This window comes from Salmo salar, chromosome ssa01, assembly GCF_905237065.1.
Source record: "Salmo salar chromosome ssa01, Ssal_v3.1, whole genome shotgun sequence".
In the NCBI taxonomy this organism is placed as follows: Eukaryota; Metazoa; Chordata; class Actinopteri; order Salmoniformes; family Salmonidae; genus Salmo; species Salmo salar.
Genome location: NC_059442.1, coordinates 33,958,466 through 33,983,435, shown reverse-complemented (window position 1 = coordinate 33,983,435; position 24,970 = coordinate 33,958,466). Strand labels below are relative to the sequence as shown.

The 24,970-nt window shown below is 42.0% G+C and overlaps 1 protein-coding gene across 1 annotated transcript in view; it reads right to left on the bottom strand.

Annotated features, from left to right (window-relative positions):
- Positions 1–24,970, bottom strand: part of spred1 (sprouty related EVH1 domain containing 1) — a 74,324-nt gene that overhangs the window by 27,019 nt on the left and 22,335 nt on the right. The window contains exon 2 of the mRNA XM_014193659.2: positions 2,700–2,895. Within this exon, the coding sequence (XP_014049134.1) occupies positions 2,700–2,895 (196 nt within the window). The remainder of the gene's footprint in view (positions 1–2,699; positions 2,896–24,970) is intronic.

Sequence of the window (24,970 nt, the reverse complement as noted above, 5' to 3'; positions counted from 1 at the left end):
AAGTTAGGTTAAATCTAGCAGTGGAGAAAGAAACGCTGTATTAAGAGTCAAAAAGCTTAAAACCCTTTACATTCGTGGGAATTGGCCTACATGGGTAGGGCTAAATTGAAATATTTCTTACAGAAGAAATATGAAAAGCATATGCATAACCATTGTAGCAAGTGAAAGGGAACAGTTTGGAGATAATGGGAAAATTATTAGACCAAAAGTTGAGTACGCAACAGTTCACTTGAATCAAAACATTACTCTGTTGATTTTAGTTATTGTACTTCTTGCAACATTTGTTGATAACGAAATCTGAAAATACTCTGGATAACATGATAAGACTATTCATGGAAAATGTGGGGTAGGTGCAACATAACATTTACAAAGGTTTGAGTGAGAGGGCTAACTGGAGTCTCCAAGTGGCACACACCTCTCCAAAATGTGCAGTTCCTAAGCAATTACACTGCACTTATGACTCACAAGAAGTCTTCAACTATAAGGTACTTTTTTGAGCTCTCCTAGCTGTGCCGCTGAGGAAGCAGAGCAAGTACACTTGTAATTGTTTCATTTAAAAACACATCCCTGCATCACCGAATTACTTTTGTAGTTTACGCAATCCAGAAATGGTCAAGTAAAAATGTCAATCTGGGTGAGGTGGGCATGATTTCACAGCTTTTAGGCTTGCACAAGGCAGTTCAGAGAAACAGACCGTAATGTTGGTGCGTATATAGAAAGGGGTCATGAGTGTATTCAGGTGCGTGTGCCGCGCCAAATTTTCTTCACAATAAACAAACATAGGCTCACTCTGTTCAGAACAACCCAGGGTTTGACAACACGTCATCTTGTAACTGTACAAACATAGTGATCATAAAGGTTGACACTGTATATGACATGGGTTTTATGATTTGGAAATGTGAAGAGCCCATTTGGACTCACGGGAGTTTGGCTTGCTCGTATGACATCAAAACGGTATTTATTATAATCCACAGCGTCTCATCTTTCAAAACCACATGGTCCTCTTATTCACAGTATTCCCCGAAAGTTGCCCAATTACAGGGAGGGAAGGTGACAACTTCTTGTCGCACATGGTCCTCAAGTTCAGAACCCATACAGCACTGAGAAGCGCACAGCCAGAGCTCTGACGCCATGCATATCATGTTACTTTACAGCCACTTTGTTCCAATTTAGGCACTTATTAGTAGCCAAATCTGCCATTTTCAACCCGTATATGGCTCAGAATGTAAAGAGTTAAAAAGAGAGAGCTGTTATAATCTGAGACCTGGTAATTCAGCAGCCAATTAAAGCTGTGTTCTTTAACACACACACAAAGAGAGAGAGAACAGAGAGAGAAGGCCCATTGGTGGCTATATCAGGAGCCAGCTGAGTCATCAGTACACTCTGTGCCGCATCACTGCACTGATAGCCAGATCCCCCTCCAACATTGCAGTCACCACCTCGTCTCCCTCTTTCCCACTCCCTCTCTTTCCGTCAAATGTTTTGTCCCACTACCTCTTCCAATTTGACTGGACATTTCGCTCTCTCATCCGTCTCTCTTTTCCCCTCCTCTCCATCTCTTTCACTGCTCCCTTCTTTCTCTTGTTCTCTGGCTCTGTCTCCAACTCTTCCCATGTTTCACCCTCTTCCTTCCCTCGATGCGTTTCTCTGTGCCCCTCTCTCTCTCTGGTGTCCTCAATCTGCTGGTGGCACAGTGGGTAATGCCAGCTGACACCCTGGCACTGGGTGGGATGCCCCAAACAGCCTACATATGGCGGGGTGTTTGTTGTGGTAGCCGGGGAAGCCATGTTTTACTACATGAGCCACCCAAACATCTGAACTGAAGACGTGCTGTAGGTCTGACTGTACAACACTCCGAGAGCACGCCCTGTCCCACCGCGTAAACACACACGGTGTGGGAACTATGAGTGTCAAGTCTGAGGCGGAAGGATTGTCTCTAGTAAAACGGCGGTTTGGACCTCCCGCTTTAACAAGCCACTGGGATGGGTGGCCACCAGAATCACTCTCCATGGTGCACAGTGGCCCAGGCTCAGAATAGACAGTTACGCGGCAGGGAGGAGCCACGTATCCACAACACTGAATTAATACAGTCATCTCTTAATTCTTGCCAAGGGAAATATATTTGTTTAACATGAAAAAAGAGACAGGAAGGGTATCAGAGTTTTAGGACAAGAGCATGAATTGAAGCAGTGCTCAGAGCATGACTATCCATCCATTCATTTCTTTCCTTCATTCCCTTCCGATATAGTTTATAGTTTTATTTCCTACATCCCTCATTCTCTTCTCCTGAGCAGTGTGTCCTTCTCTTCTCTCTGATGATGTCAGCATGCATCACACACTCAGTCAGCCCTGCTCCTATTTACAGATACCTGCCTTGCACAGTGGAAGAAAGCCAAACAACCACTTCCTCTGAGTGTGTGTGTTGATCTCATCCCACGACCCCCTCAGTGGTTGTTGCGTCAGAGGCTGAGTCGGTGCATAGTACATAGCAAACATACTTGCACTCCATTGTGAGCGGCGAGTGTTAGGTGTGAGTGAGAGTTGGAAGGTGAGGAGTGTGAGGTGTGTATAAAGAGTGCGTAACCCCTTGAGTGGAAGGTTGGTATAGTTTTATATGAATCGTAGGCTACATGTCATATATCTTAAATGGGGAGAATTGTGCTCGTTGTGTGTGTTTAGAAAGCCAGTTGGACCTTTACCGATTTGTCTTTCAGCCGCTCCCCCTTGATGAGGAAGTCTGCTGTGGTGCTGGTGTTTGGGTCTGTGGTGGTGCCCGCTGTCTGGCTGACTTTGTAGACGGTAACGCAGCTGAGGCCCCCGCCTCCCAGAGGCAGCCACCCACCGCTGGAGTCATCCCGAGTCATGACCACTGCTCTCACACGCGCATAACTGTCACTGGAGAGAGAGAGAGAGAGAGAGAGACATAGTTAGGGTGGGACTGCAACAAGACCATGGCATCAACTACCTCCGCATATAGAGAGAAATTGAACACCACAACCATGTTGCGTCATGAATATGGGGTGCCATTGCACACAGACAGAACATGGTTAGACATGATGACTGCAACACATTCCATGACCACTGCTTGAACACACACTTTATAACCGACCGCGATGTGACTCTTTCACAACTGTCAGTAAGTTAGAGGGAGAGAAAGAGAGAGAACCAGAGAGAGGAAGACAGAGAGAGAGTTTGAGGTGTCAGAGAAAGACGGGTCATAAAAACAAACGTTTGAACATCTTGGCCATGTACTGTTATAATCTCGACCCGGCACAGCCAGAAGAGGACTGGCCACGCCTCAGAACCTGGTTCCACCTCTAGGTTTCATCCTAGCTTCATGCCTTTCTAGGGAGTTTTTCCTAGCCCCTGTGCTTCTACATCTGCATTGCTTGCTGTTTGGGGTTTTAGGCTGGGTTTCTGTTTAGCACTTTGTGACAGGGCTTTATAAATACATTTGATTGATAAAAGACAACGGCAGGAGGGCCTGGGAACCCAACACACCCCAAAATCAACAGGATATTAAACTCTTGAATAACCATTTACAACCTCCGTATCCCATGAGCTTCACTGACAGATGATTTTGACAGGACTTATCCTACTGGTTAGAGTTGAACAAATGGTAATATCCAAGGATACCCAACCACTATCAATAGGTATTGGAGCCTGGACAGAAGCATAAAATGCAAATCTGTTAGAGTCTATAAAGATTCCAACTGAAAACTCAATCCCAGGTTACCATAAACTAAAACGCACTATTGCTATAACTAACTAGCACCACATTAAAAAGGCCCCTACATATGACAGAGGCAGAAAGTCAGTCTTTTGTGTGTGGTGTGCGGTATGTGTGTGTGGGGGGGGGGGTCAGTCAGTGCATATGATGTGTCCTGCCTCTTTCAGGTCAAACAGTGGGTGAGTGACCACGTGGCCAGGCTACAGTACCAGGCTCATGCTGTGGCCTCACCTTTCCCCTACAGCAGGCCAGGCAGGTAGCTACTGTAGGGACTGTTACGGCTACTGTAGTGTAGTAAATGTATCCAGCCCTCTCCCTGTGCTCTGCTCTGGCTGCAGTCTGATGGCTCTCTGATTAGATAAGAACATTCCACTGGGCCACCGGAAATGACAAAGGTCAAAGTGTGCTGAGGGTAGCACTTTACAGATCCTACTAGTAACATATTAAAGGCTGGGAGGAAGAGAGAAAGGAGGGAGTTTGACCGCGAGACGTCTTTCTCAGTGGCACGTCGCACCCTCACAGGGGTGAGTTTATTAACCAAATGATGACGCGGCCAGTATGGAGGACCAAACCTGCCATAATAAGAAATAAACAAATAATGAAAAAATGGACACAAAGAGCAAGGAAATACGAAAACTGACCAAAATTAAATGTATTTCTCTACATACCTGTATGTATTCAATTATTGATCTATTATCTAATTATTTACACTTTTCATTTCTGTATGATAATGACGGGGTGTCAAATGTCTGTGGGTGGTATCGAACACACCATTGGTTGTCACGGCGTGTTGCTAGATTGCATTTGCCTGGCTCTGATGGTCCAAAAAGTAAAACTACACATACTTGAGAGACTAACCAGTAGATAGCTACAGTAGCCCAGTTCTTCTGGCATGTAGTATGGCTGCAATAATACGAGCGGTAGCCAGAGACTTGGCGGTGCTGGCTAACGCTGCTGAAAACATTGCCTCTCCAGATTAACTGCTTTTCAGTGTGGAGGCATGCATTAAAAAAAATTGGGTCAGCTAGCTGCTACAACAGACACAAAAGTGAACACGTTAGTTCTTAACAACTTGAAGGAAGTTGCCCGAGGACTTCAGATTGTGGCTGAATGAAAGTAAATCCCTGCAGCAATGTTCCAACATCTAGTGGAAAGCCTTACCAGAAGAGTGAAGGCTGTTAGCAACAAAGAGGGGACCAACTCCATGTTAACGCCCATGATTTTTAAATGAGCTGGCCAACAAGCAGGTGCCCACACACTTTTGGTCATGTAGTCTGTTTTCTTGACAGCCTCTTATTATCATATTGGAAGAAGAAATACAGCAACAAATCATATCAATTAATACAATTAATTAGTGGGACGAATTTAAAACATTTTTTTATTGATCTATTGCTGTGCATTTACTCATCCACGTATTTATCTATTTGTGTGCATTTATTTATTTATAATTATGGCAGGTTTGATCCTCCATAGGCCAGCGCCACTGGGTTTGGTTGCAAACATGTATTTACCACCTGCTGTTAACTGTGATCAATTGTAATAGTCAGTGAGCTAGGAATGAGAGAGGAAATGCCAAATGACGCTTGATGACTGAACATTTACAAAACGTTTACAACGAGATTGCCTATTCAAGTGGTGTCAAATAGGCTAATGGTCTCCGTCACAAGACAGTTCCTGTCAGTTCCGTTTTCTCCACTCATACCAGTGTAAAGTCTCTCCACTGCAGCAACAACTCAAACAGGTGCCCTTTGCTCTGCAGCCACACTCTTGGAAAACCTTTATGCCAAGGTTATTAGTTATCAATTAATCCATTTTAGCAATCGAGCTTAAACATATTTTTTCCTCGCATCCAAACTTAGGTAGACCAACATACAAATGCTAGCCAGCCCTGGTAATAGTTGACCAAAGTTCCTTCCAGGATCGATGACCAAAGTTAATAACTCCAAAATAAATTAACTAACAAAGTAGGAAAGTTGGTTTAAGCAGCCTTGACGCCACACAGTCAATTCTGGTCCCGGTGGGGGTGGAAGGAGGGATGAGGGACGGGAGAAGGCCTACTGTATTACATCCCTTGTGCACATAATGTCATAACACACTCCTGGTCATGCTAATCAAAAGTAGCCTTCCTTCCTAGGAAGATGGATTCATACAAACATTAGGGCTTGAAACACAAACAGGAGAGATGTGAGCTAAGATTTTTTCCTGTGCGAGCATTTGGCTTGAAGAGACAATTCTATTTACATTCTTTACATGCTCGGAGAGGGTTCAAATCTAGGGGTAGAGTCGTACACTACCTACGGAGGTAGTGTACGTGACGTGAGATATGAATCAAGATTTGCTTCTTTACAATACAGTAATATTTGTATACCAGTGTTTCCATTAGCTGGTAATAAAATTGCCCCCGGCCAATTGTCCGGGAGAAGAACAAAAGACGTGCGATATATGGCACTTTAGCCTGTTCATTGACTGAAATATTTCGACGTAGCACGAGAGCTGCTGATACAGCTCAAAACAGCTGTTAGTTACTGCTGGAGTAAAATGTGCTTTAATAAGCCCAATCATTAAGTAAAACCATTCTAAAAGGCAATTGCGCATGTAAAACAATAAAATAAAAAAAAACTAATGGCCACGATTAAAAGGAGGTACTATTTTTATTTTTTTTAACTGGTAATTGAAGCCCGCTTCCCATTCGCCATTCAAGTGCATAGACAACTAGGCAGGCTTCAGCGTGTCGCACACTGCTTTGCAATGAGCTGGAGGCAGTATGCATTTTGAAAACATATACGTAATTGTTTAAAACCTGAATGTTTTACTATATATTATGATGCATGTCTTACCTTGCTTCAAAGTAGCCAAGCCAAAATCTAACCGAACGTGCAGGCAATTATTTTATAAAAATATTGAAACAAGTAGTCCCCCCCTTTATGCTGCTGCTACTCTCTGTTAGTATCTATGCATAGTCACTTTAATAACTCCACCTATATATTACCTCGACTAACCGGTGCCCCTACACATTGACTGTACTGGTACCCCCTGTATATAGCCTCGCTATTGTTATTTCACGCCTGCTCTTTAATTATTTGTTACTTCTAAATCTTTTTTTGATAGTATTTTTCTTAAAACTGCATAAGGGCATGTAAGTAAGCATTTCACTGTAAGGTGTTGTATTCGGCACGTGACAAATAAAATGTGATTTGATGTTGCAGGTTACTACTTCACAGGAGAGCCATTTGAACGTTAACTTTTTTTTGCTGTTGATCAAAATGCGTTTTTGGGCAGAAATGCCTTCTGGAACATGTGAACTTTCATGTGCCTTAACAAACATGTATGCCATTACTAGAATCGTTTTTTTATATTGACACTTTCTATTCTTGATATTGCTAGTAACCATTTCACTGTACCATTTAAACCTTCTGTAGTGACCCATTTCCCTGAACAAGATGTGGCTGGGGGTTACATAATTTCTTTCACATGACCCATCAATTTAGACAAGTGTGTCTGGGTAAGCGTCATCTAATATCTATAAAATATTTTCCTCTGGACACTTTTTGATATTGCTACTATGCAAATATGCAAGTAACCATTCAACTGTACAGTTGACACTTTCTGTATCCTGTGCATGTGACAAATACTTTGATTTGTGCTTCTTTTTTAAATACCAGAGACAGTCATGTGAACCACAACATGACCAGCACCAAAGTTAGATTAGGATATAGGCCAAGTACTAGATAGTATATTTTTACCTGGAGTTTTTCCTTTTTGCAGGCTACTACTTTTACCACTTTTAGTCTTAATCTTTGGTTGTTTACTACACTTTTCTCTCTGTTTAGCACATGGCCTCACATGTGAATCCTTAAAGAGATGGGTGGGGCTAAGGCTTAAGAGGGTGTGAATGATGCTGAATGGGTGTAGACAAAGAAAAGCTCTCCAGTAGGTGTTCCATTTTCTCAAAAGTGGGGTTACAAGTTTATCAACTATGAAAGCAGAATTACTTTCCCATTGTTCCTCAACTGCAGTCTATGATGTACCATTTTGTAGCTGAGTCTTTACTTCTATCCAATGTAAAAAACAAAAAATTGTCCAGTCACATTTTTGCAGCTCACAAATTACCTTTTGAGTTACGCCAGAAACCTGGTAACTCAATATCATTGAATAATGCAGACGGTTTCATAAACCGAAGAACGTCCATATTTCTGGAGGTATCACAATCAGGTGCTACACATGCACTCGCTCTGCCCTTCAACAGCTTACTAAAGTGTCGTTCCATTTAATTTCAATCACTTTTTGACCGCAGCCCTTTTGATTTGAACGAAACTTGCCGTACATATTTGCCCTTGGTAGAAGTAGTCAGAAAGTTACTGTTTGGACATGAATGCCAAAACATTTTAGGAGATTGAGTAGGGCTAGACGATATGGACAAAACATATCACTGCATTTTTCAAATTTTTGACAGTATTTTATGTTTTGGAATAAATTTGCTTTGATTAGTGCGTGACCCTAGGGTGGAAACAAAGTGATTTCAATGGGTCTTTCTCCATTCTGATTGGTTCATGTTGAATTGAACAGTATAAAACAAAAATATACATTTCTGCATTTCCTGCACTCATTTGAAATCATTTACACACTGGCATTGTATTTCCAAACCAATGTAATGCACTTTTGATGAAATCTTCAGCGCTCATTGACAATGCATCGAGTAGAATGCTCAGTTGGGCATCAATTAGGAATGCACAATATATCGGTGAACATATCGGAATAGGCTGATATTAGCTAAAAATGCCAACGCCGTCCTGATGTCTAGTTTAACGCCGATGTGGAAAACCGACGTCAAAGCTGACGTGCATACCTATATAACGTAGGTACATGACGTAATAACGCAACGTAAAATTTTGCACTACATAGCATTCCTAACTTAGCCCACAATGTCTGCTGTGTGGTTCGAGCAGTCAACTAGTCGAGCAGTCATTTGAAGAAGAGTAAGAAAGTTTCAGCGAGACAACTGAAAGGCGAAATCCATTAAAGCCAATCAAATGGAATTCATTGCCCTTGACAACCGTTCTGTCGTGGGTGATGTTGGCTTTCCCCGACTGGTCGAGCAACAGTACACACTACCAAGTGCGCTACTTTTCAGATGTTGCCCTACCGGAGTTACACAGTAATCGTGTCACTGCTATTAGCGTCACGACATACATACTATGGAACGCCGTTTGGGTTTTTGCGTGTCAAAAAAGATACAGTAGCACTGTCAAAGCTGTACAAAAAAGTCGGCAAACAAGCAAACACCGGCCACGAACGTTGTGTTTTCAATACCGCGTTGATAATAAAGCATCATTTGTTTGACCGCAACTTCTGGGGTAGCTAGCTTTAGCTTGGTACCTAGCTAACACCAATACAATCAACCTGAAAACAATGACCAGTATTAACTGCAGTCATTTTCATTATTCTTAGCAATGATTTAGGAATTCTTGTGAGTATTACCTTGGTTGCCACTTCTTGTTTGCCTATTGAAATTGAACTACAGTTCATGAAAATAAATATCTAGCTAGCTACTTAACCCTGTTGCCCAAAACTAACGTTATAAGCAGCCAGCTAGCTTCATGTGGCTAGTGAGGCTCAACCGGACCGGGATATGTGTTGTGAAGCTAGCCACAGTAAGGATTAGGCACAATAGTGGAATTCGCGGGTTTGCCTTCAAAATAAAGGTATGTCATTGACAGTGATGCAAATGAATACAAATAGTAGAATTATTATTTTGAAGACTAACCACAAATTCCACTATTGTGGCTAGCTTCACAGATGGGTCGGACCACCATTAATCAAATAAGAACTGTCCTATAAATTAAGGTTATTTTAGATGATGACACCAAGTGTCATTCTAAAACTGTTTGAATGGTGTCTGTGAGTATAACAGAACTCATATGGCAGGCCAAAACCTGAGAAGATTCTATTCAGGAAGTGCCCTGTCTGACAATTTGTTCTCCTACTAGGGCATCTCTATCAAAAATACAGCATCTCTGCTGTAACGAGACATTTTCTAAGGCTTCCATTGGCTCTAGGAAGGCGCCAGAAAGTGGAATGATAGCTCTCCAGTCTCTGGGCGAAAAACAGCAGGGGTTTTTGTGAGTGGTCCTTCTGAGGACAATGACACTGGTGCGCGCGTGCACGAGACGACTCCATTTTTTTCTTTCACTGTTTGAACGAATACAACGTCTCCCGGTTGGAATATTATCACTATTTTACGAGAAAAATCGCATAAAAATTTATTTTAAACAGCGTTTGACATGCTTCGAAGTACGGTAATGGAATATTTTGACATTTTTTGTCACGAAACGCGCCGGCGCGTCACCCTTCGGATAGTTACCTGAACGCATGAACAAAACGGAGCTATTGGAATATAACCATGGATTATTTCGAACCAAAACAACATTTGTTGTGTAAGTAGAAGTCCTGGGAGTGCATTCTGACAAAGAACAGCAAAGGTAATCCAATTTTTCTTATAGTAAATCTGAGTTTGGTGAGTGCCAAACTTGGTGGGTGTCAAAATAGCTAGCCGTGATATGTACTCAGAATATTGCAAAATGTGCTTTCGCCGAAAAGCTATTTTAAAATCGGACACCGCGATTGCATAAAGGAGTTCTGTATCTATAATTCTTAAAATAATTATGTATTTTGTGAACGTTAATTGTGAGTAATTTAGTAAATTCACCGGAAGTTTGCGGTGGGTATGCTAGTTCTGAGCATCACATGCTAATGTAAAAAGCTGGTTTTTGATATAAATATGAACTTGATTGAACAAAACATGCATGTATTGTATAACATAATGTCCTAGGAGTGTCATCTGATGAAGATCAAAGGTTAGTGCTGTATTTGGCTGTGGTTTTGGTTTTTGTGACATATATGCTTGCTTTGAAAATGGCTGTGTGATTATTTTTGGGAGGGTACTCTGACAATCTAATGTTTTGCTTTCGCTGTGAAGCCTTTTTGAAATCGGACAGTGTGGTTAGATTAATGAGAGTCTTATCTTTAAAATGGTGTAAAATAGTCATATGTTTGAGAAATTGAAGTTATAGCATTTTTTAGGTGTTTGTATTTCGCGCCACGCTATACTATTGGATATTGGTGAGGCGTTCCGCTAGCGGAACATCTGTCCCTAACAGGTTAACCTGTTAGGGCTAGGGGACAGTATTGACACGGCTGGATAAAAAACATACCCGATTTAATCTGGTTACCACTCCTATCCAGTAACTAGAATATGCATATACTTATTACATATGGATAGAAAACACCCTAAATTTTCTAAAACTGTTTGAATGGTGTCTGTGAGTATAACAGAACTCAAATGGCAGGTCAAAACCTGAGAGATTCCTTTACAGGAAGTGGCCTGTCTGACCATTTCTTGAACTTCTTTTCCATCTCTATCATTTACTAAGGATCTCTGCTCTAACGTGACACTTCCCACGTCGTCCATAGGCGCTCAGAGCCCGGGAAAAAACAGAATGTCGTCATTCCAGCCCCAGGCTGAAACACATTATCGCCTTTCTCAAGTGGCCGATCAAGGGACACTGGCTTATGCGCGTGACCCCGACCGCCCCCGCCTTTGGGATTTTTTCCTCTGTTTGCCGAAAAGGAGATTCCCTGTCGGAATATTATCGCTTTTCTACGAGAAAAATGTCGTAAAAATTGATTTTAAACAGCAGTTGACATGCTTCGAAGTACGGTAATGGAATATTTAGAATTTTATTGTCACGAATTGCGCCAACTTGGTGGGTGTCAAAATAGCTAGCCATGATGGCCGGGCTATCTACTCAGAATATTGCAAAATGTGCTTTCACCGAAAAGCTATTTTAAAATCGGACACCGCGATTGCATAAAGGAGTTCTGTATCTATAATTCTTAAAATAATTGTTGTGTTTTTTGTGAACGTTTATCGTGAGTAATTTAGTAAATTCACCGGAAGTGTTCGGTGGGAATGCTAGTTCTGAACGTCACATGCTAATGTAAAAAGCTGGTTTTTGATATAAATATGAACTTGATTGAACAAAACATGCATGTATTGTATAACATAATGTCCTAGGGTTGTCATCTGATGAAGATCATCAAAGGTGAGTGCTGCATTTAGCTGTCTTCTGGGTTTTGGTGACATTATATGCTGGCTTGAAAAATGGGTGTCTGATTATTTCTGGCTTGGTACTCTGCTGACATAATCTAATGTTTTGCTTTCGTTGTAAAGCCTTTTTGAAATCGGACAGTGTGGTTAGATTAACGAGAGTCTTGTCTTTAAATGGCTGTAAAATAGTCATATGTTTGAGAAATTGAAGTAATAGGATTTTTAAGGTTTTGAAAATCGCGCCACAGGCTGGCAGTGGCTGTTACGTAGGTGGGACGTCCCACCTAGCCCATAGAGCCCTACCGATTAGCATTAGCGGCTAACACGATTTAGCTAAAACTTGCTAAGAAAAGACAAACTAGCAGATTGTAGAGGCAAGAAACACAAATTAAGTGTAATTATAGAATGCTTGTGGATTTATATTAATAAGAAGCAAAGTGGAAACAGCATCATTGTTATCAACATTGTTGCATCGGCTGCATTGACCATGCAGACTGAACGCAAGTGTCTCGTAGTCAAGCAAGAACAAATGCACTTCTTGAGTGACAGGGAGCGGGGCAAAATCAATCATTTTACTTTAAACATCAATTCACTAAAAACACATCAACTCTGTTTTTCACATTGTAAGTTAGACCCTATTTGACATCTGAGGTGTGTGTGTTGTGCCTGCCATCAGTTGAGACACAGCATACTCTTGAATAAAGGTAGGTGTCATTTCAAACATTTAAATAGAATGGACATACAGTGCATTCGGAAAGTATTCAGACCCCTTCCCCCTTTCCATATTTTGTTACCTTACAGCCTTATTCTAAAATTGATTAAATAAATGTTTCCTTAATCTACACACAATACCACATAATGAAAAAGCAAAAACAGGTTTTTAGACATCTTCGCAAATTTTTATCAAAATAAAACAGAAATACCTCATTTACATAAGTATTCAGACCTTTTGCTAAGAGACGCAAATTGAGCTCAAGTGCATCCTGTTTCCATTGATCATCCTTGAGATGTTTATACAACCTGATTGGAGTCCATCTGTGGTAAATTCAATTTATTGGACATGATTTGGAAAGGCACACATTATATAAGGTCCCACAGTTGACAGTGCATGTCAGAGCAAAAACCATGCCATGAGGTTGAAGGAAAGGCCGTAGAGCTCCGAGACAGGATTGTGTCAAGGAACAGATCTGGGGAAGGGTACCAAAACATTTCTGCAGCACGGAAGGTCCCCAAGAACACATCGGCCTCCATCATTCTTAAATGGAAGAAGTTTGGAACCATCAAGAAGCATCCTAGAGCTGGCCGCCTGGCCGAACTGAGCAATCGGTGACCAAGAACCCGATGGTCACTCTGACAGAGCTCCAGAGTTCCTCTGTGGAGATGGGAGAGCCTTCCAGAAGCACAAACATCTCAGCAGCACTCCACCAATCAGGCCTTTATGGTAGAGTGGCCAGACGGAAGCCACTCCTCAGTAAAAGGCACGACAGCCCGTTTGGAGTTTGCCAAAAGGCACCTAAAGGACTCTCAGACCATGAGAAACAAGAGTCTCTGGTCTGATGAAACCAAGAGTTAACTATTTGGCTTAAATGCCAAGCTTCACGCCTGGAGGAAACCTGGCACCTTCCCTACTGTGAATCATGCTGGTGGCAGCATCATGCTGTGGGGTTGTTTTTCAGTGGCAGGGACTGGGAAACTAGTCAGGTTTGGAGGGAAAGATGAACAGAGCAAAGTACAGAGATCCTTGATAAAAATCTGCTCCAGAGCACTCAGGATCTCGGACTGGGGCAACGGTTCACCTTCCAACAGGACAACAACCCTAGCACACAGCCAAGACAATGCAGGAGTGGCTTCTCTGAATGTCCTTGAGTGGCCCAGCCAGAGCCCAGAGTTGAACCCGATCGAACATCTCTGGAGAGACCTGAAAATGTGACACATTTTTCTAAAAACCTGTTTTTGATTTGTCATTATGGGGTATTGTGTGTAGATTGATGATGGAACACATGTATTTGATCCATTTTAGAATAAGGTTGTAATTAGAGGATAACCGATTATGATTTAACGCCGATAGCGATTACTGGAGGACCAAAACAAAACCGATTAAATCGGCCAATTTTTATATATATTTTTGTAATAATGACAATTCAACAATACTGAATGAACTTTTATTTTAACTTAATATGATACATCAATAAAATCTATTTAGTCTCAAATAAGTAATGAAACATGTTGAATTTGGTTTAAAGAATGCAAAAACACAGTGTTGGAGAAGTAAAAGTGCAATATGTGCCATGTAATGAAGCTAACGTTTAAGTTCCTTGCTCAGAACATGAGAACATATGAAAGCTGGTGGTTCCTTTTAACATGAGTCTTCAATATTTCCAGTTAAGAAGTTTTAGGTTGTAGTTATTATAGGAATTATAGGACTATTTCTCTATACCATTTGTATTTCATTTACCTTTGACTATTGGATGTTCTTATAGGCACTATAGTATTGCCAGCCTAATCTCGGGAGTTGATTTGAAGTCATAAACAGCGCTGTGCTTCAAACATTGCGAAAGAGCTGCTGGCAAACGCAGGAAAGTGCTGTTTGAATGAATGCTTACGAGCCTGCTGCTGCCTACCACCGCTCAGTCAGACTGCTTTATCAAATCATAGACTTAATTATAATAAACACAGAGAAATACGAGCCGTAGGTCATTAATATGGTCAAATCCGGAAACTATCATTTCGAAAACAAAACGTTTATTCTTTCAGTGAAATAAGGAACCATTCCGTATTTTATCGAACGGGTGGCATCCCTAAGTCTAAATATTGCTGTTACATTGCACAACCTTCAATGTCATAATTATGTCAAATTAATTACGGTCTTTGTTAGGAAGAAATGTTCTTCACACAGTTCGCAACGAGCCAGGTGTCCCAAACTGCTGCATATACCCCGACTCTGCTTGCACAGAACGCAAGAGCAGTGACGCAATTTCCCTAGTTAATATTGTCTGCTAACAATTTCTTTTAACTAAATATGCAGCTTTAAAAACAATATACTTGTGTATTGGTTTTAAGAAAGGCATTTTTGTTTATGGTTAGGTACATTGGTGCAACGACAGTGCTTTTTTCGCAAATGCGCTAGTTAAATCATCACCTGTTTGGCAAAGTAGGCTGTGATTCAATGATAAATTAACAGGCACCGCATCGATTATATGCAACACAGGACAAGCTAGTTAAACTAGTAATATCATCAGCCATGTGTAGTTAACTCGTGATTATGTTAAGATTTGTTTTTTATAAGATAAGTTTAAGCTAGCTAGCAACTTACCTTGGCTCCTTGCTGCACTTCGCGTAACAGTCTCCTCGTGGAGTGCAATGTAATCGGTGACCAAAAATGCCGATTACCGATTGTTATGAAAACTTGAAATCGGCCCTAATTAAAATCAGCCATGCCGATTAATCGGTCGACCTCTAGTTGTAATGTAAGAAAATGTGGAAAAAGTCAAGGGGTTTGCATAATTTCCGAATGCACTGCATCTGAGCAAGTGCCTGTATTAACCCTTTGACGTGTAGAATAACCACACCAATTTGTTGGTACGGTTATTCTACAATGGTCCCTGCAGCGTACGCTCAAACCAATGTGATTAGAATGCTTATTCAGAACTTCCAGTTTCGATTGACCCAACAGTCAGCATTTGAGTTGGTCACCCTGTTTTTTCACAGAAACATTTTGCACAAACACAGTCTTTACAACGCTATGTCCTGAATGTGACCAGTTTATTTTTGGATGCAATGTTCAGACATTCACAGAAGTAGCGACAGCATAACACAATCCTCCAAACCGGAAAATGTAGGTTACATTAGACCTAGCGGTAATTGAGGAGAGATTGATGTAACACAAGCGATCATATTTAGCTAACTCTCAGCTGACAGAAAGCATAACCTCAATTTGTTATAAACACCTTTGGTCTGACAGACATTTACGTGACACCCAGAATACATTGTATAATGTCAACAAACATGGCGCCACACATAGCTGGCAAATATGTCCAAAGTTATTATTTGTAAGGAAAACAACAATGAAGGCAATGCGAGCGCTGGCCAGAAAATGTGCCGTGTAAAAAGTTTGTACAAGACTGAGCAAATATCTGCATACTTGATCTGGGGAAACACCGGTGAAGTGCTTGGGCTCTCATTGAAGAGATACGTTTGTCCGGCTCAGTAAAGCCTCAAACATAAAATATATATTTTTTTTGGTGCCCCCTTGTGTACTAAGCCAATAATACTGTAAATCCCAGGATGTGAGAAGGACTGTATTACAATATGAAAATCAGGATAGCGCCCAACTCTACTTCAGACCACTGCAATTTAGCTGGTACATCATTGAAATGTGCATTGAATTGAAATGTTTACTTCCAATTACTACCACAAAGATGGCCGCCAGTCCACCTACCGTCAAATGTCAACTTAAAAGGGGAATGCCTATTCTATTATATATTTTTCTATGACTTCAATAGGCTTCCTATGGAAGATTGACATGATAATTTAAAACAGCTGATATTCTCATCCAAGTCAACATTCTCTGATGTGTGGACCTCCAACCACCTTTATGCTACCATTTGAAAGTTGACATTTCAAATTGTATTTATCAGCCAAAACATGACACCCACCCTGTATTTAAGAGCATGCTGTGTCTCAACTGATGGCCGGCATAATGCAAACACCTCAGATGATGTTAAACAGGCTCTAAGCTACAACATATGCGAAAATGACGTTTTTCTTGATAATTGATGTTAAAGGTTTAAAAATGATATTATTTTGAATCCCCTTATTTTTTATTTAATTTTTAAATAGTTTTACAACACTGTTGGTCGATGATATCAAACTGAACTGTTTATCTTTTACAGCAGGGATGGGCAACTTTGATGGGGGTGGGGGCCACAAAATCTGAAATGATCATGGAGGGGACGCAGTGGCTCACGGATCTGCGTACCCACATCAATACCCACACATGCAGTCAGAGCCGGCTCTAGCATTCTGGGGGCCCTAGGCAAAAATGTGTTGCCACCCCTCTCATACCTTGTGAGCAAAACATTTAGCGGACCTTGACAGCTGAGAGAAAGTTTTAGAATTCATTTCCTGCAATTCTACACATTTTGCCATAGGGTGGAGAGAAATATTTGCAGTTTTTAATATGAGATCTGAGTCAGACTGGCTAACAAAATCAATGGGGGCCCCCTCGACAATGATTACTAAACGTTTAAATAGCTGGACGCTAGACTAACTTTTTTTTGCTGGCATGGGCTAATTGAGTGAATGTCAGTGACTGATATTAGAGAACAACTGCTGATACACAACCACATTTCAAAATTTCACCTTCTATATTCTACAACAGTAAGTTGAGACTGACTGACTCGTGGGCCTGCAAAAGTGGGTCCTGTTTTACAAGTGATGGTAGGGTATGTAAAAATGGGTAATGGGCACCTCTCCCCTTTAAATGTTTGGGCATTCAGGTCCAAAAAGTGACTCTGACCACTTCTATCATGGGCAAATATGTATAGAAAGTTTTGTTCAAAGCAAAAGGGGTGTGATCAAAAAGTGATTGAAATCAAATGGAACGGCCCTAAAGTAACCCACATCAACATCACAATGAGCAGCATTTGCCTGGAAAAATAGGCCTTGCACTATCCAGACATTAAAAGATCTACAAATGGATTAACTTCCTTTCATTCCAATTCAATTCATATTTCTCCTCTCATGCAACAACTCCTCCACCAAAAGAGAAACCCACAATCTGCTAAAAAGCGCGTGCTAAGCCTAGACACCAACTGCTCCACTGTCCTCACACACACACACACACACACACACACCCACCCCCCTCCTGTCCAGAGCGGGACGGTCTGTGGAGACAAAGGTTGGGCTCCGTGCTCCTCGCTGGGTGCACACAGTCCACTGGACATACAATGAGAGCGGAAGCAGATCAGCTGGCTCAGGCCCGCAAGGAGAGAGAGAGAGAGGAGCCCCCCATTCCAAATTTTCTGCTGGATGACTGACTTCATTTCCGACAAAAAGGAGAAGAACAAAACAGAGGGAGTGAGTGAGAAAGAGGGTGTGGATAGGGAGAGAGTCTTCAGCTCTCTTCCGGAGTTAAAACCCCTCAAGTTCATCACCAAACTAGGACATGGGACTCCTCTTCTCATGTGAGGGCATACATGTGCATTTCAGGATTATATCATCTTCCTCAATATAGGCCAGCCAAACAGGTTTGTGGAGTCAGGTCATTGAGAACGTCCGCTCAAACACCTCTCTCAAAACAATCTTGTTGGATGTGAGATTTGAAATCCAAAATAAGGTTATTTTACACCAAGGCTTGGAAACTATGTATTTGTCAACAAAAAAATGTATAACTTCAAAATATGCTGATCTCATGTACTGTCAGTAAGGCCTTACATCCATAGGTCAATTTATGAATTTAAGTGGTTACATTTCTTGAGTCTCTCAGCCAATGTTCTCTCTATTCTATTGACAGGCACAAGTGGTCAGGAGTGTTTGCACTAGGATTTTTTTTAGCAGTGGTGGCAAAGATAGCGCGGGGGGGTGGTAGCCAATGACTCAGTATCAGAAGCCACAGAGACCATTTGCTTTAAAGATTATTTTCTGCAATTCTTCGCATTTTGCCATCGGTCTAAGAGAACATTTTAAAGCTAATTTCCTGAAATTCTACACATTTTGCCATGTGGCTGAGAGCATATTTGCAGATTTAAAACCAGTTTCCTGCAATTCTACATGTTTTGCCATGGCTTATGCTGTGTTCTTATGCGATCTGAGTGACTCAAACATAAAATAAATGGTATGACATTTTCTGAATTTTTCTCCCCAATTTTGTGATATCCAAATTGGTAGTTACAGTCTGCAACTCCCGTACGGACTCGGGAGAGGCGAAGGTCAAGAGCCATGCGTCCTCCACTAACGTGTCGGAGGAAACACCGCATAATTGGCGACCGAAGTCTGAGTACATGTCCCCGGCCCACCACAAGGAGTCGCTAGAGTGCGATGGGACAAGAACATCCCAGACGGAAAACCCTCCTCTAACCCAGACGATGCTGTGCCAATTGTGCTCTGCCTCATTGGTCTCCCGGTCGCGACCGGCTGCGACACAGCCTGGGATCTCTCCCCGGGTCTGTAGTGACGCCTCTAGCACCGATTGCAGTGCCTTAGACCACTGCGCCACTCGGTAGGCCTCAAAGATGTTTTTATGTACAAATATATTGCTCCATTATATTTCTATATATTTTCTTAAATATTTGGTTTTAGTCATTTACGTTTACACTGACACCGTTAAGTCTTTTTTTATACTTTTTTTTGCATTGGTAGCCACAATTGAGCAGTTGGTGAGATCTTAGCGCAAAAGCCAGATGCAGCCGCGTGTGCTCAATTCTTCATATTCTTTGCTAGTTAATGAGTCATTAGCCCAATAATTTCTGTTCAGTAACGAGGGAATGATTGCCTCCTACAAGAGCACAATTTTTCTTCTTTTTCTAGCCATCTTTGAAAAGCGAATCAGGAAAATAGCTTTATTGGTTTTAAAGGCAGTGTTGCATTTTGAGACGGGCTTGAATAAAGTAAGAGGCCAATAGGCTGAGGTTAACATAGTTGTCTGATTCTGTTATAATCAGTCCCTTCAGGATTTCGCAGGGATTCTTTGTGATATTTGTGGCTAAAAATGCTTGATTTTGCTCCAGCAAATCTGACATTTTGCATGGGGAATATGCAATGATTTTGTTAAATATGTGGGGAAAATGCACTGACGAGGGATTTTTCTTTTTGTGTGGGTTGATTTAACCATAGTGGTAAATGTGCATTGATTTGTAGAAATTGAAAACCCTCTTTTTGTACTGCGGTGATGGGTCAGTTTTATGCAATAATTTTGCTTTGATTTGCCTGTTTTATGTGGAAATAGTGAAGTGATTGGTGAAATTTGCAAGCACTCAAATAACACAGGGAATTGTTGATTTTACTAAACAAATTGCGATCGCAGAATCCTGGAGGGACTGAATAATGGTATGGGAATAATAATTAATGTAATTTTGTAAAGTGGTTTCTTGCATCAAACAACATTTTCAGTCACCTCCATGTCTGAAGGACAAGTGGCTAAACAGGTTAATGTCAAGACCTGCATGTTTCCAGACATCTCATGGAACGTAGGCCCACATTGAACACCACACATTGGCTGCTACTGTAGGCTGTATCATAGAACAGCCATTTCAATAGCTATTTCCATGTTAAAAAGTTATGGTATGCATTTTCTCCATTGTTTTTGGTGGTAGGCCACTCAGGTAGGCCTACATTATGATAAAATAGCCACCTTGGCCACTGTTAAAATTGTAACTTAAAGCGGGTACAGCCAGTGTTCACAGTAAATGTGTGCCAGAAGTTGCACTGAATTTTCACAATGTAAAAGTGTGCTCAGCAGACCTGAAATTTGCTCAGGGCTGAAAGAAATTTGAGGGAACATTGCTTTCAGCATCTCTCATTTTTATAGTAAAGTGGTGGGACTACACTTTGGCTAAAAACTGAATTAAGGACTGTGTCTAACTAAGCAAGTAGACAACATACAGCATTACTGGAGAAGCAACAGAAAAATATTTATAAATAACTAAATTATAGAACTGTCTAAATGACCTAATAAGTTTTGGTGAAATAAACAGAATAAAAGACTTTCAATCACATACATTTTGATACCACAACTGCTTGACTGTGATTTCATACCTAAACCAGCACAATTTCCCCAAACTAGGCTATACATATACCATCACAGTGCAAGCCATCCAAAACACACAGCCAGCACACAGCAGCACCAGCAACATGAAGGTCTGTAGGCTAGGGCTGTACTTGAAAGCACGTGCTGGCCAGGCCTGCGCCCAGAGGGCCTGGCTGCTTCAGTGTGTGGTGGAGAAGGGGGATCCTGGGACAGCCATTTCCTGGCCTGACAAAGTGTCCGTTTGTCTGTGGCCCCGGCCCGTGGCTCACAGAGCTCCAGCATGCCATCATGCTTTGCTTCTGCCTCAGCCCTCTGGCTTCCCAGCCCCTGAGGGGAGGGGGGGGGTGAAAGAAAGACAGGAGAGGGAGAGTGGCGGAAGAGTGGGGGAGGAGGAGAGGGACGATGTGGCCTGAGCCCTGGGTGCTCGCCAAGTCACCATCCCCTCCCACCCCTATCCATCACCCTCCCCGGCTGCCTCGCTCTACACAATGGCCGCTTCTCTGCTGAAATTTCACGTTATTGGATCCCGGGCCTGAAGTTTTGTACTCTCACAATGTCCAGGCAGTGGAGCATGCTGCAGGAGAGACACACTCTGCAAGCTAAAGGCGGAAAACCGTTCCTCTTTTCATTAGCATCAGAAAAGGGGAGAGAGGTCCCTCCCCAAATTGCCCCTTTTCTACCTCCCTTGTGCCCAAACCGGAGGAAGGCCGTCAAGCTTCAGCAGTCCACTTTGGGTAAAATAAAAATAATAATTTGCAAAATAAACACAAGCTACTTACCCCAATCGGATTCTATAGATTAACCTTCTGCAGAGTGAGAAACGAACCACTAGCAAAAGAAAAGGGAAAAAAAAGACTTTTTTTTTTGCTTTTCACTAACAGTGACTCATTATTTTTTGTGGCTGAATAGTCTACCTTCTTCCGCGCAAGCCGAGCAACTGTTAAAAGGACAAATATATATCACACATCTTTATGCTTCCAAAAGACAAACCTAGCCTACTGTTTACATTTTGTTTACAAATAGGCTACACAACAGGCATGCAGACCCAAAACAAAACACAAACACAACCCTTTGGATGTTGGACAAATTACCGAATTCTACCATGACCTTTTAAACTAAGGGTTCTATTTAGAGTTAATATCAAATAGGCCTACACACATCTATGTACAGCAAGTATCAGGTTAGTTAGCAATGCGCCTAAATATCCTAAAAAAAGGGTAATGAAAGATGTGTCCTATCCACATATTCTCTCAACATGGTAGCTAGCTACCTCAACATGGTGCTAGTGGTGACTCATCTCCGTCACTCCAACACTCTGCTTAGCAAACACAGAAAAACACAACGTGCCTTCCGCACAAGAGGAAATCTACCCATCAAGGTGACTATAAATAGGCTAGAAGAGTAACAAGGAAAGAGAGACTGGTTGAAGGCCACCCTTTGTTTACCCCTAATCACAGAAAAACAGCTAAAAAATGTAAAAAGAAACTAGAGCGTCATGTTAAACTACACAGGCAACGTTTTTTTGTAACATTGATTTTCTGCCTTGCGCCAACGCTAACCAACCTTTCATTGCAGGATTGGGACTGTAACCCCAACAACAATGTTCTGGGTACCGCAGCGCCAGGGTAGCGTAATAAATCAAAAATAATCCCACATGTGTATCAAAAGCCCCAAAACTATTTGTCAAACATCAATCAAAGCCCCACATATTGAGATGATCTTAATTCGAACCGCAAGCATTTGGAAAATTAAAACCTTGCACTCACCATTACAAAAAAAAAAAAAGAGGCACCGCAAATTTGGACTGCTGCGGCGTCTCCGGGGCGGCTTTGATGTGAAAGTAGTCTCTGGAGACCCTGCTTCTAATCGTCATAGTTACAGTCTGAAACTCAAGACTGGGGACTGCTGGGAAAGAGTACCAGGATAAGGCTGAGAAGAAGCCATCATTACAAGGAATCCACCATGCTGTAAAGAAGCCATCAACCATCCACCATGGCTGTAAAAATCACAGAAATGTAGCATTTAAACTATCTAGGTTGTAAACTATCCCTGTAATCCAGACTGTTCCAGCCATTCGCTCCACCCTCAACTTCCGGACTTGTCTCTGTGCTGTTGTGCGGTTTGTTGCTACTTGGCTAACTGCCAAACTTTTCTAATTTAACTTTTAATACTACTGTAAGTCGCTCTGGATAAGAGCGTCTGCTAAATGACTAAAATGTAAATACATTTACCAACGTTTTAGTTTTTTCATCGCTCGATTTCATTCAACTTTTTCACCCCAGACACTTTATCTGGACATGGTTCTACAGGACCTCCACCAGCCAAAAAAGCTAGGTTGTAACATTAACATTATGCCATCTAATTGCAGTCCCTGTATTCATAATATACAGGAGAACTATCACCTTATGGTGAGGATAGCCGTGTTGCAAGCCCAGCTTCAGATGCAATTGTTAGGCAAGGGTAATGTACGTGTAGGAAAGGATGAAACCGTGTCTGTGACACCTGTAAGTACAGATAGTAGTTTAAATCCCCCCGCACAGTCCCCGCAGCCGGAACATTTTCTCAAGGCTTCGGGAAAGAAATGCTGTCAGCATGCTCAACCGGTGTCGCTCATTCAGTCGACAGAAACTTTCAACCGGTTTTCCCCATTATGCAACGAGTCGGAGTCAGAGGCCAAGCCTTCTCTGGTCTCTCCTCCTCCCGTTACGTGGTCTGACCAGCCGAAGCCTCCCACCATTAGCTCTGACAAATTGAAAATCCTAGTCATTGGTGACTCCTTTACCCGCAGTATTGGACTTAAGGCGATTCATCCAGCGATCATACACTGTTTACCAGGGGGCAGGGCTACCGACGTTAAGGCTAATCTAAAGATGGTGCTGGCTAAAGCTAAAACTGGCGAGTGTAGAGAGTATAGAGATATTGTTATCCATGTCGGCACCAACGATGTTAGGATGAAACAGTCAGAGGTCACCAAGCGCAACATAGCTTCAGCGTGTAAATCAGCTAGAAAGATGTGTCGGCATTGAGTAATTGTCTCTGGCCCCCACCCAGTTAGGGGGAGTGATGAGCTCTACAGCAGACTCTCACAACTCAATCGCTGGTTGAAAACTGTTTTCTGCCCCTCCCAAAAGATAGAAGTTGTGGATAATTGGCCCTCTTTCTGGGACTCACCCACAAACAGGACCAAGCCTGGCCTGTTGAGGAGTGACGGACTCCATCCTAGCTGGAGGGGTACTCTCATCTTATCTATGAACATAGACAGGGCTCGAACTCTTCTAGCTCCACAATGATAGGGTGCAGGCCAGGAAGAAGGCTGTTAGCCAGCCTGCCAGCTTAGTGGAGTCTGCCACTGATCATAATCTTGATGTGATTGGCCTGACAAACATGGCCCAAGCCTGATGAATTTACTGTGTTAAATGAGGCCTCTCCTCCTGGTTACACTAGTGACCATATCCCCCGTGCATCCCGCAAAGACGGAGGTGTTGCTAACATTTATGACAGCACATTTTTATTTACAATTTGAGCTTTTAGTCATGAACTCTATGTAGCCTACTCAATCACTTTTTATAGCTACTGTTTACAGGCCTCCTGGGCCGTATACAGCGTTCCTCACCGAGTTCCCTGAATTCCTATCGGAATTGTCCTTACAACAAGGCACTACAAGTCCTTACACCATGGCAACCCTGCCTCCCTACAAGCTATGGGTATTGATCATGTTCCGGCCTCAATTAGAAAAGGGGACCGTCTTAAACAGCTAAACCAAAGGGAAAGTTTTGAGATTTACAAACTACAGGCCACTAAATATCCTGGTTTAAATGAAGATATGGATTTCTCAGCTTTCCTGTAGGGTCGCAAGAGGTCCATTTCCTGTCATCTTGTGGACTTTTTGCTCTATTGCCCTCAGCTATGTTTAGACAGTTGTGGTCCATGTTTGCTGTGTTCTAGTGTACATTAAAAGAGATGGCGCCCCTATTCTTAGCACTTTTCCCAGTCATATTCAAATCAAATGTATTTATAAAGCCCTTCTTACATCAGCTGATATCTCAAATTTCTGTACAGAAACCCAGCCTAAAACCCCAAACAGCAAGCAATGCAAAAGCACAGTGGCTAGGAAAAACTCCCTAGAAAGGTCAGAACCTAGGAAGAAACCTAGAGAGGAACCAGGCTATGAGGGGTGGCCAGTCCTCTTCTGGCTGTGGCAGGTGTAGATTATAACAGAACATGGCCAAGATATTCAAATGTTCATAGATGACCAGCAGGGTCAAATAATAATCACAGTGGTTGTCGAGGGTGCAACAGGTCAGTACCTCAGGAGTAAATATTCAAGGTTAGAACTACCTTTATATGGATTCTGATGCTTCTAGCCTTGAGTTGCATTTTTATAACA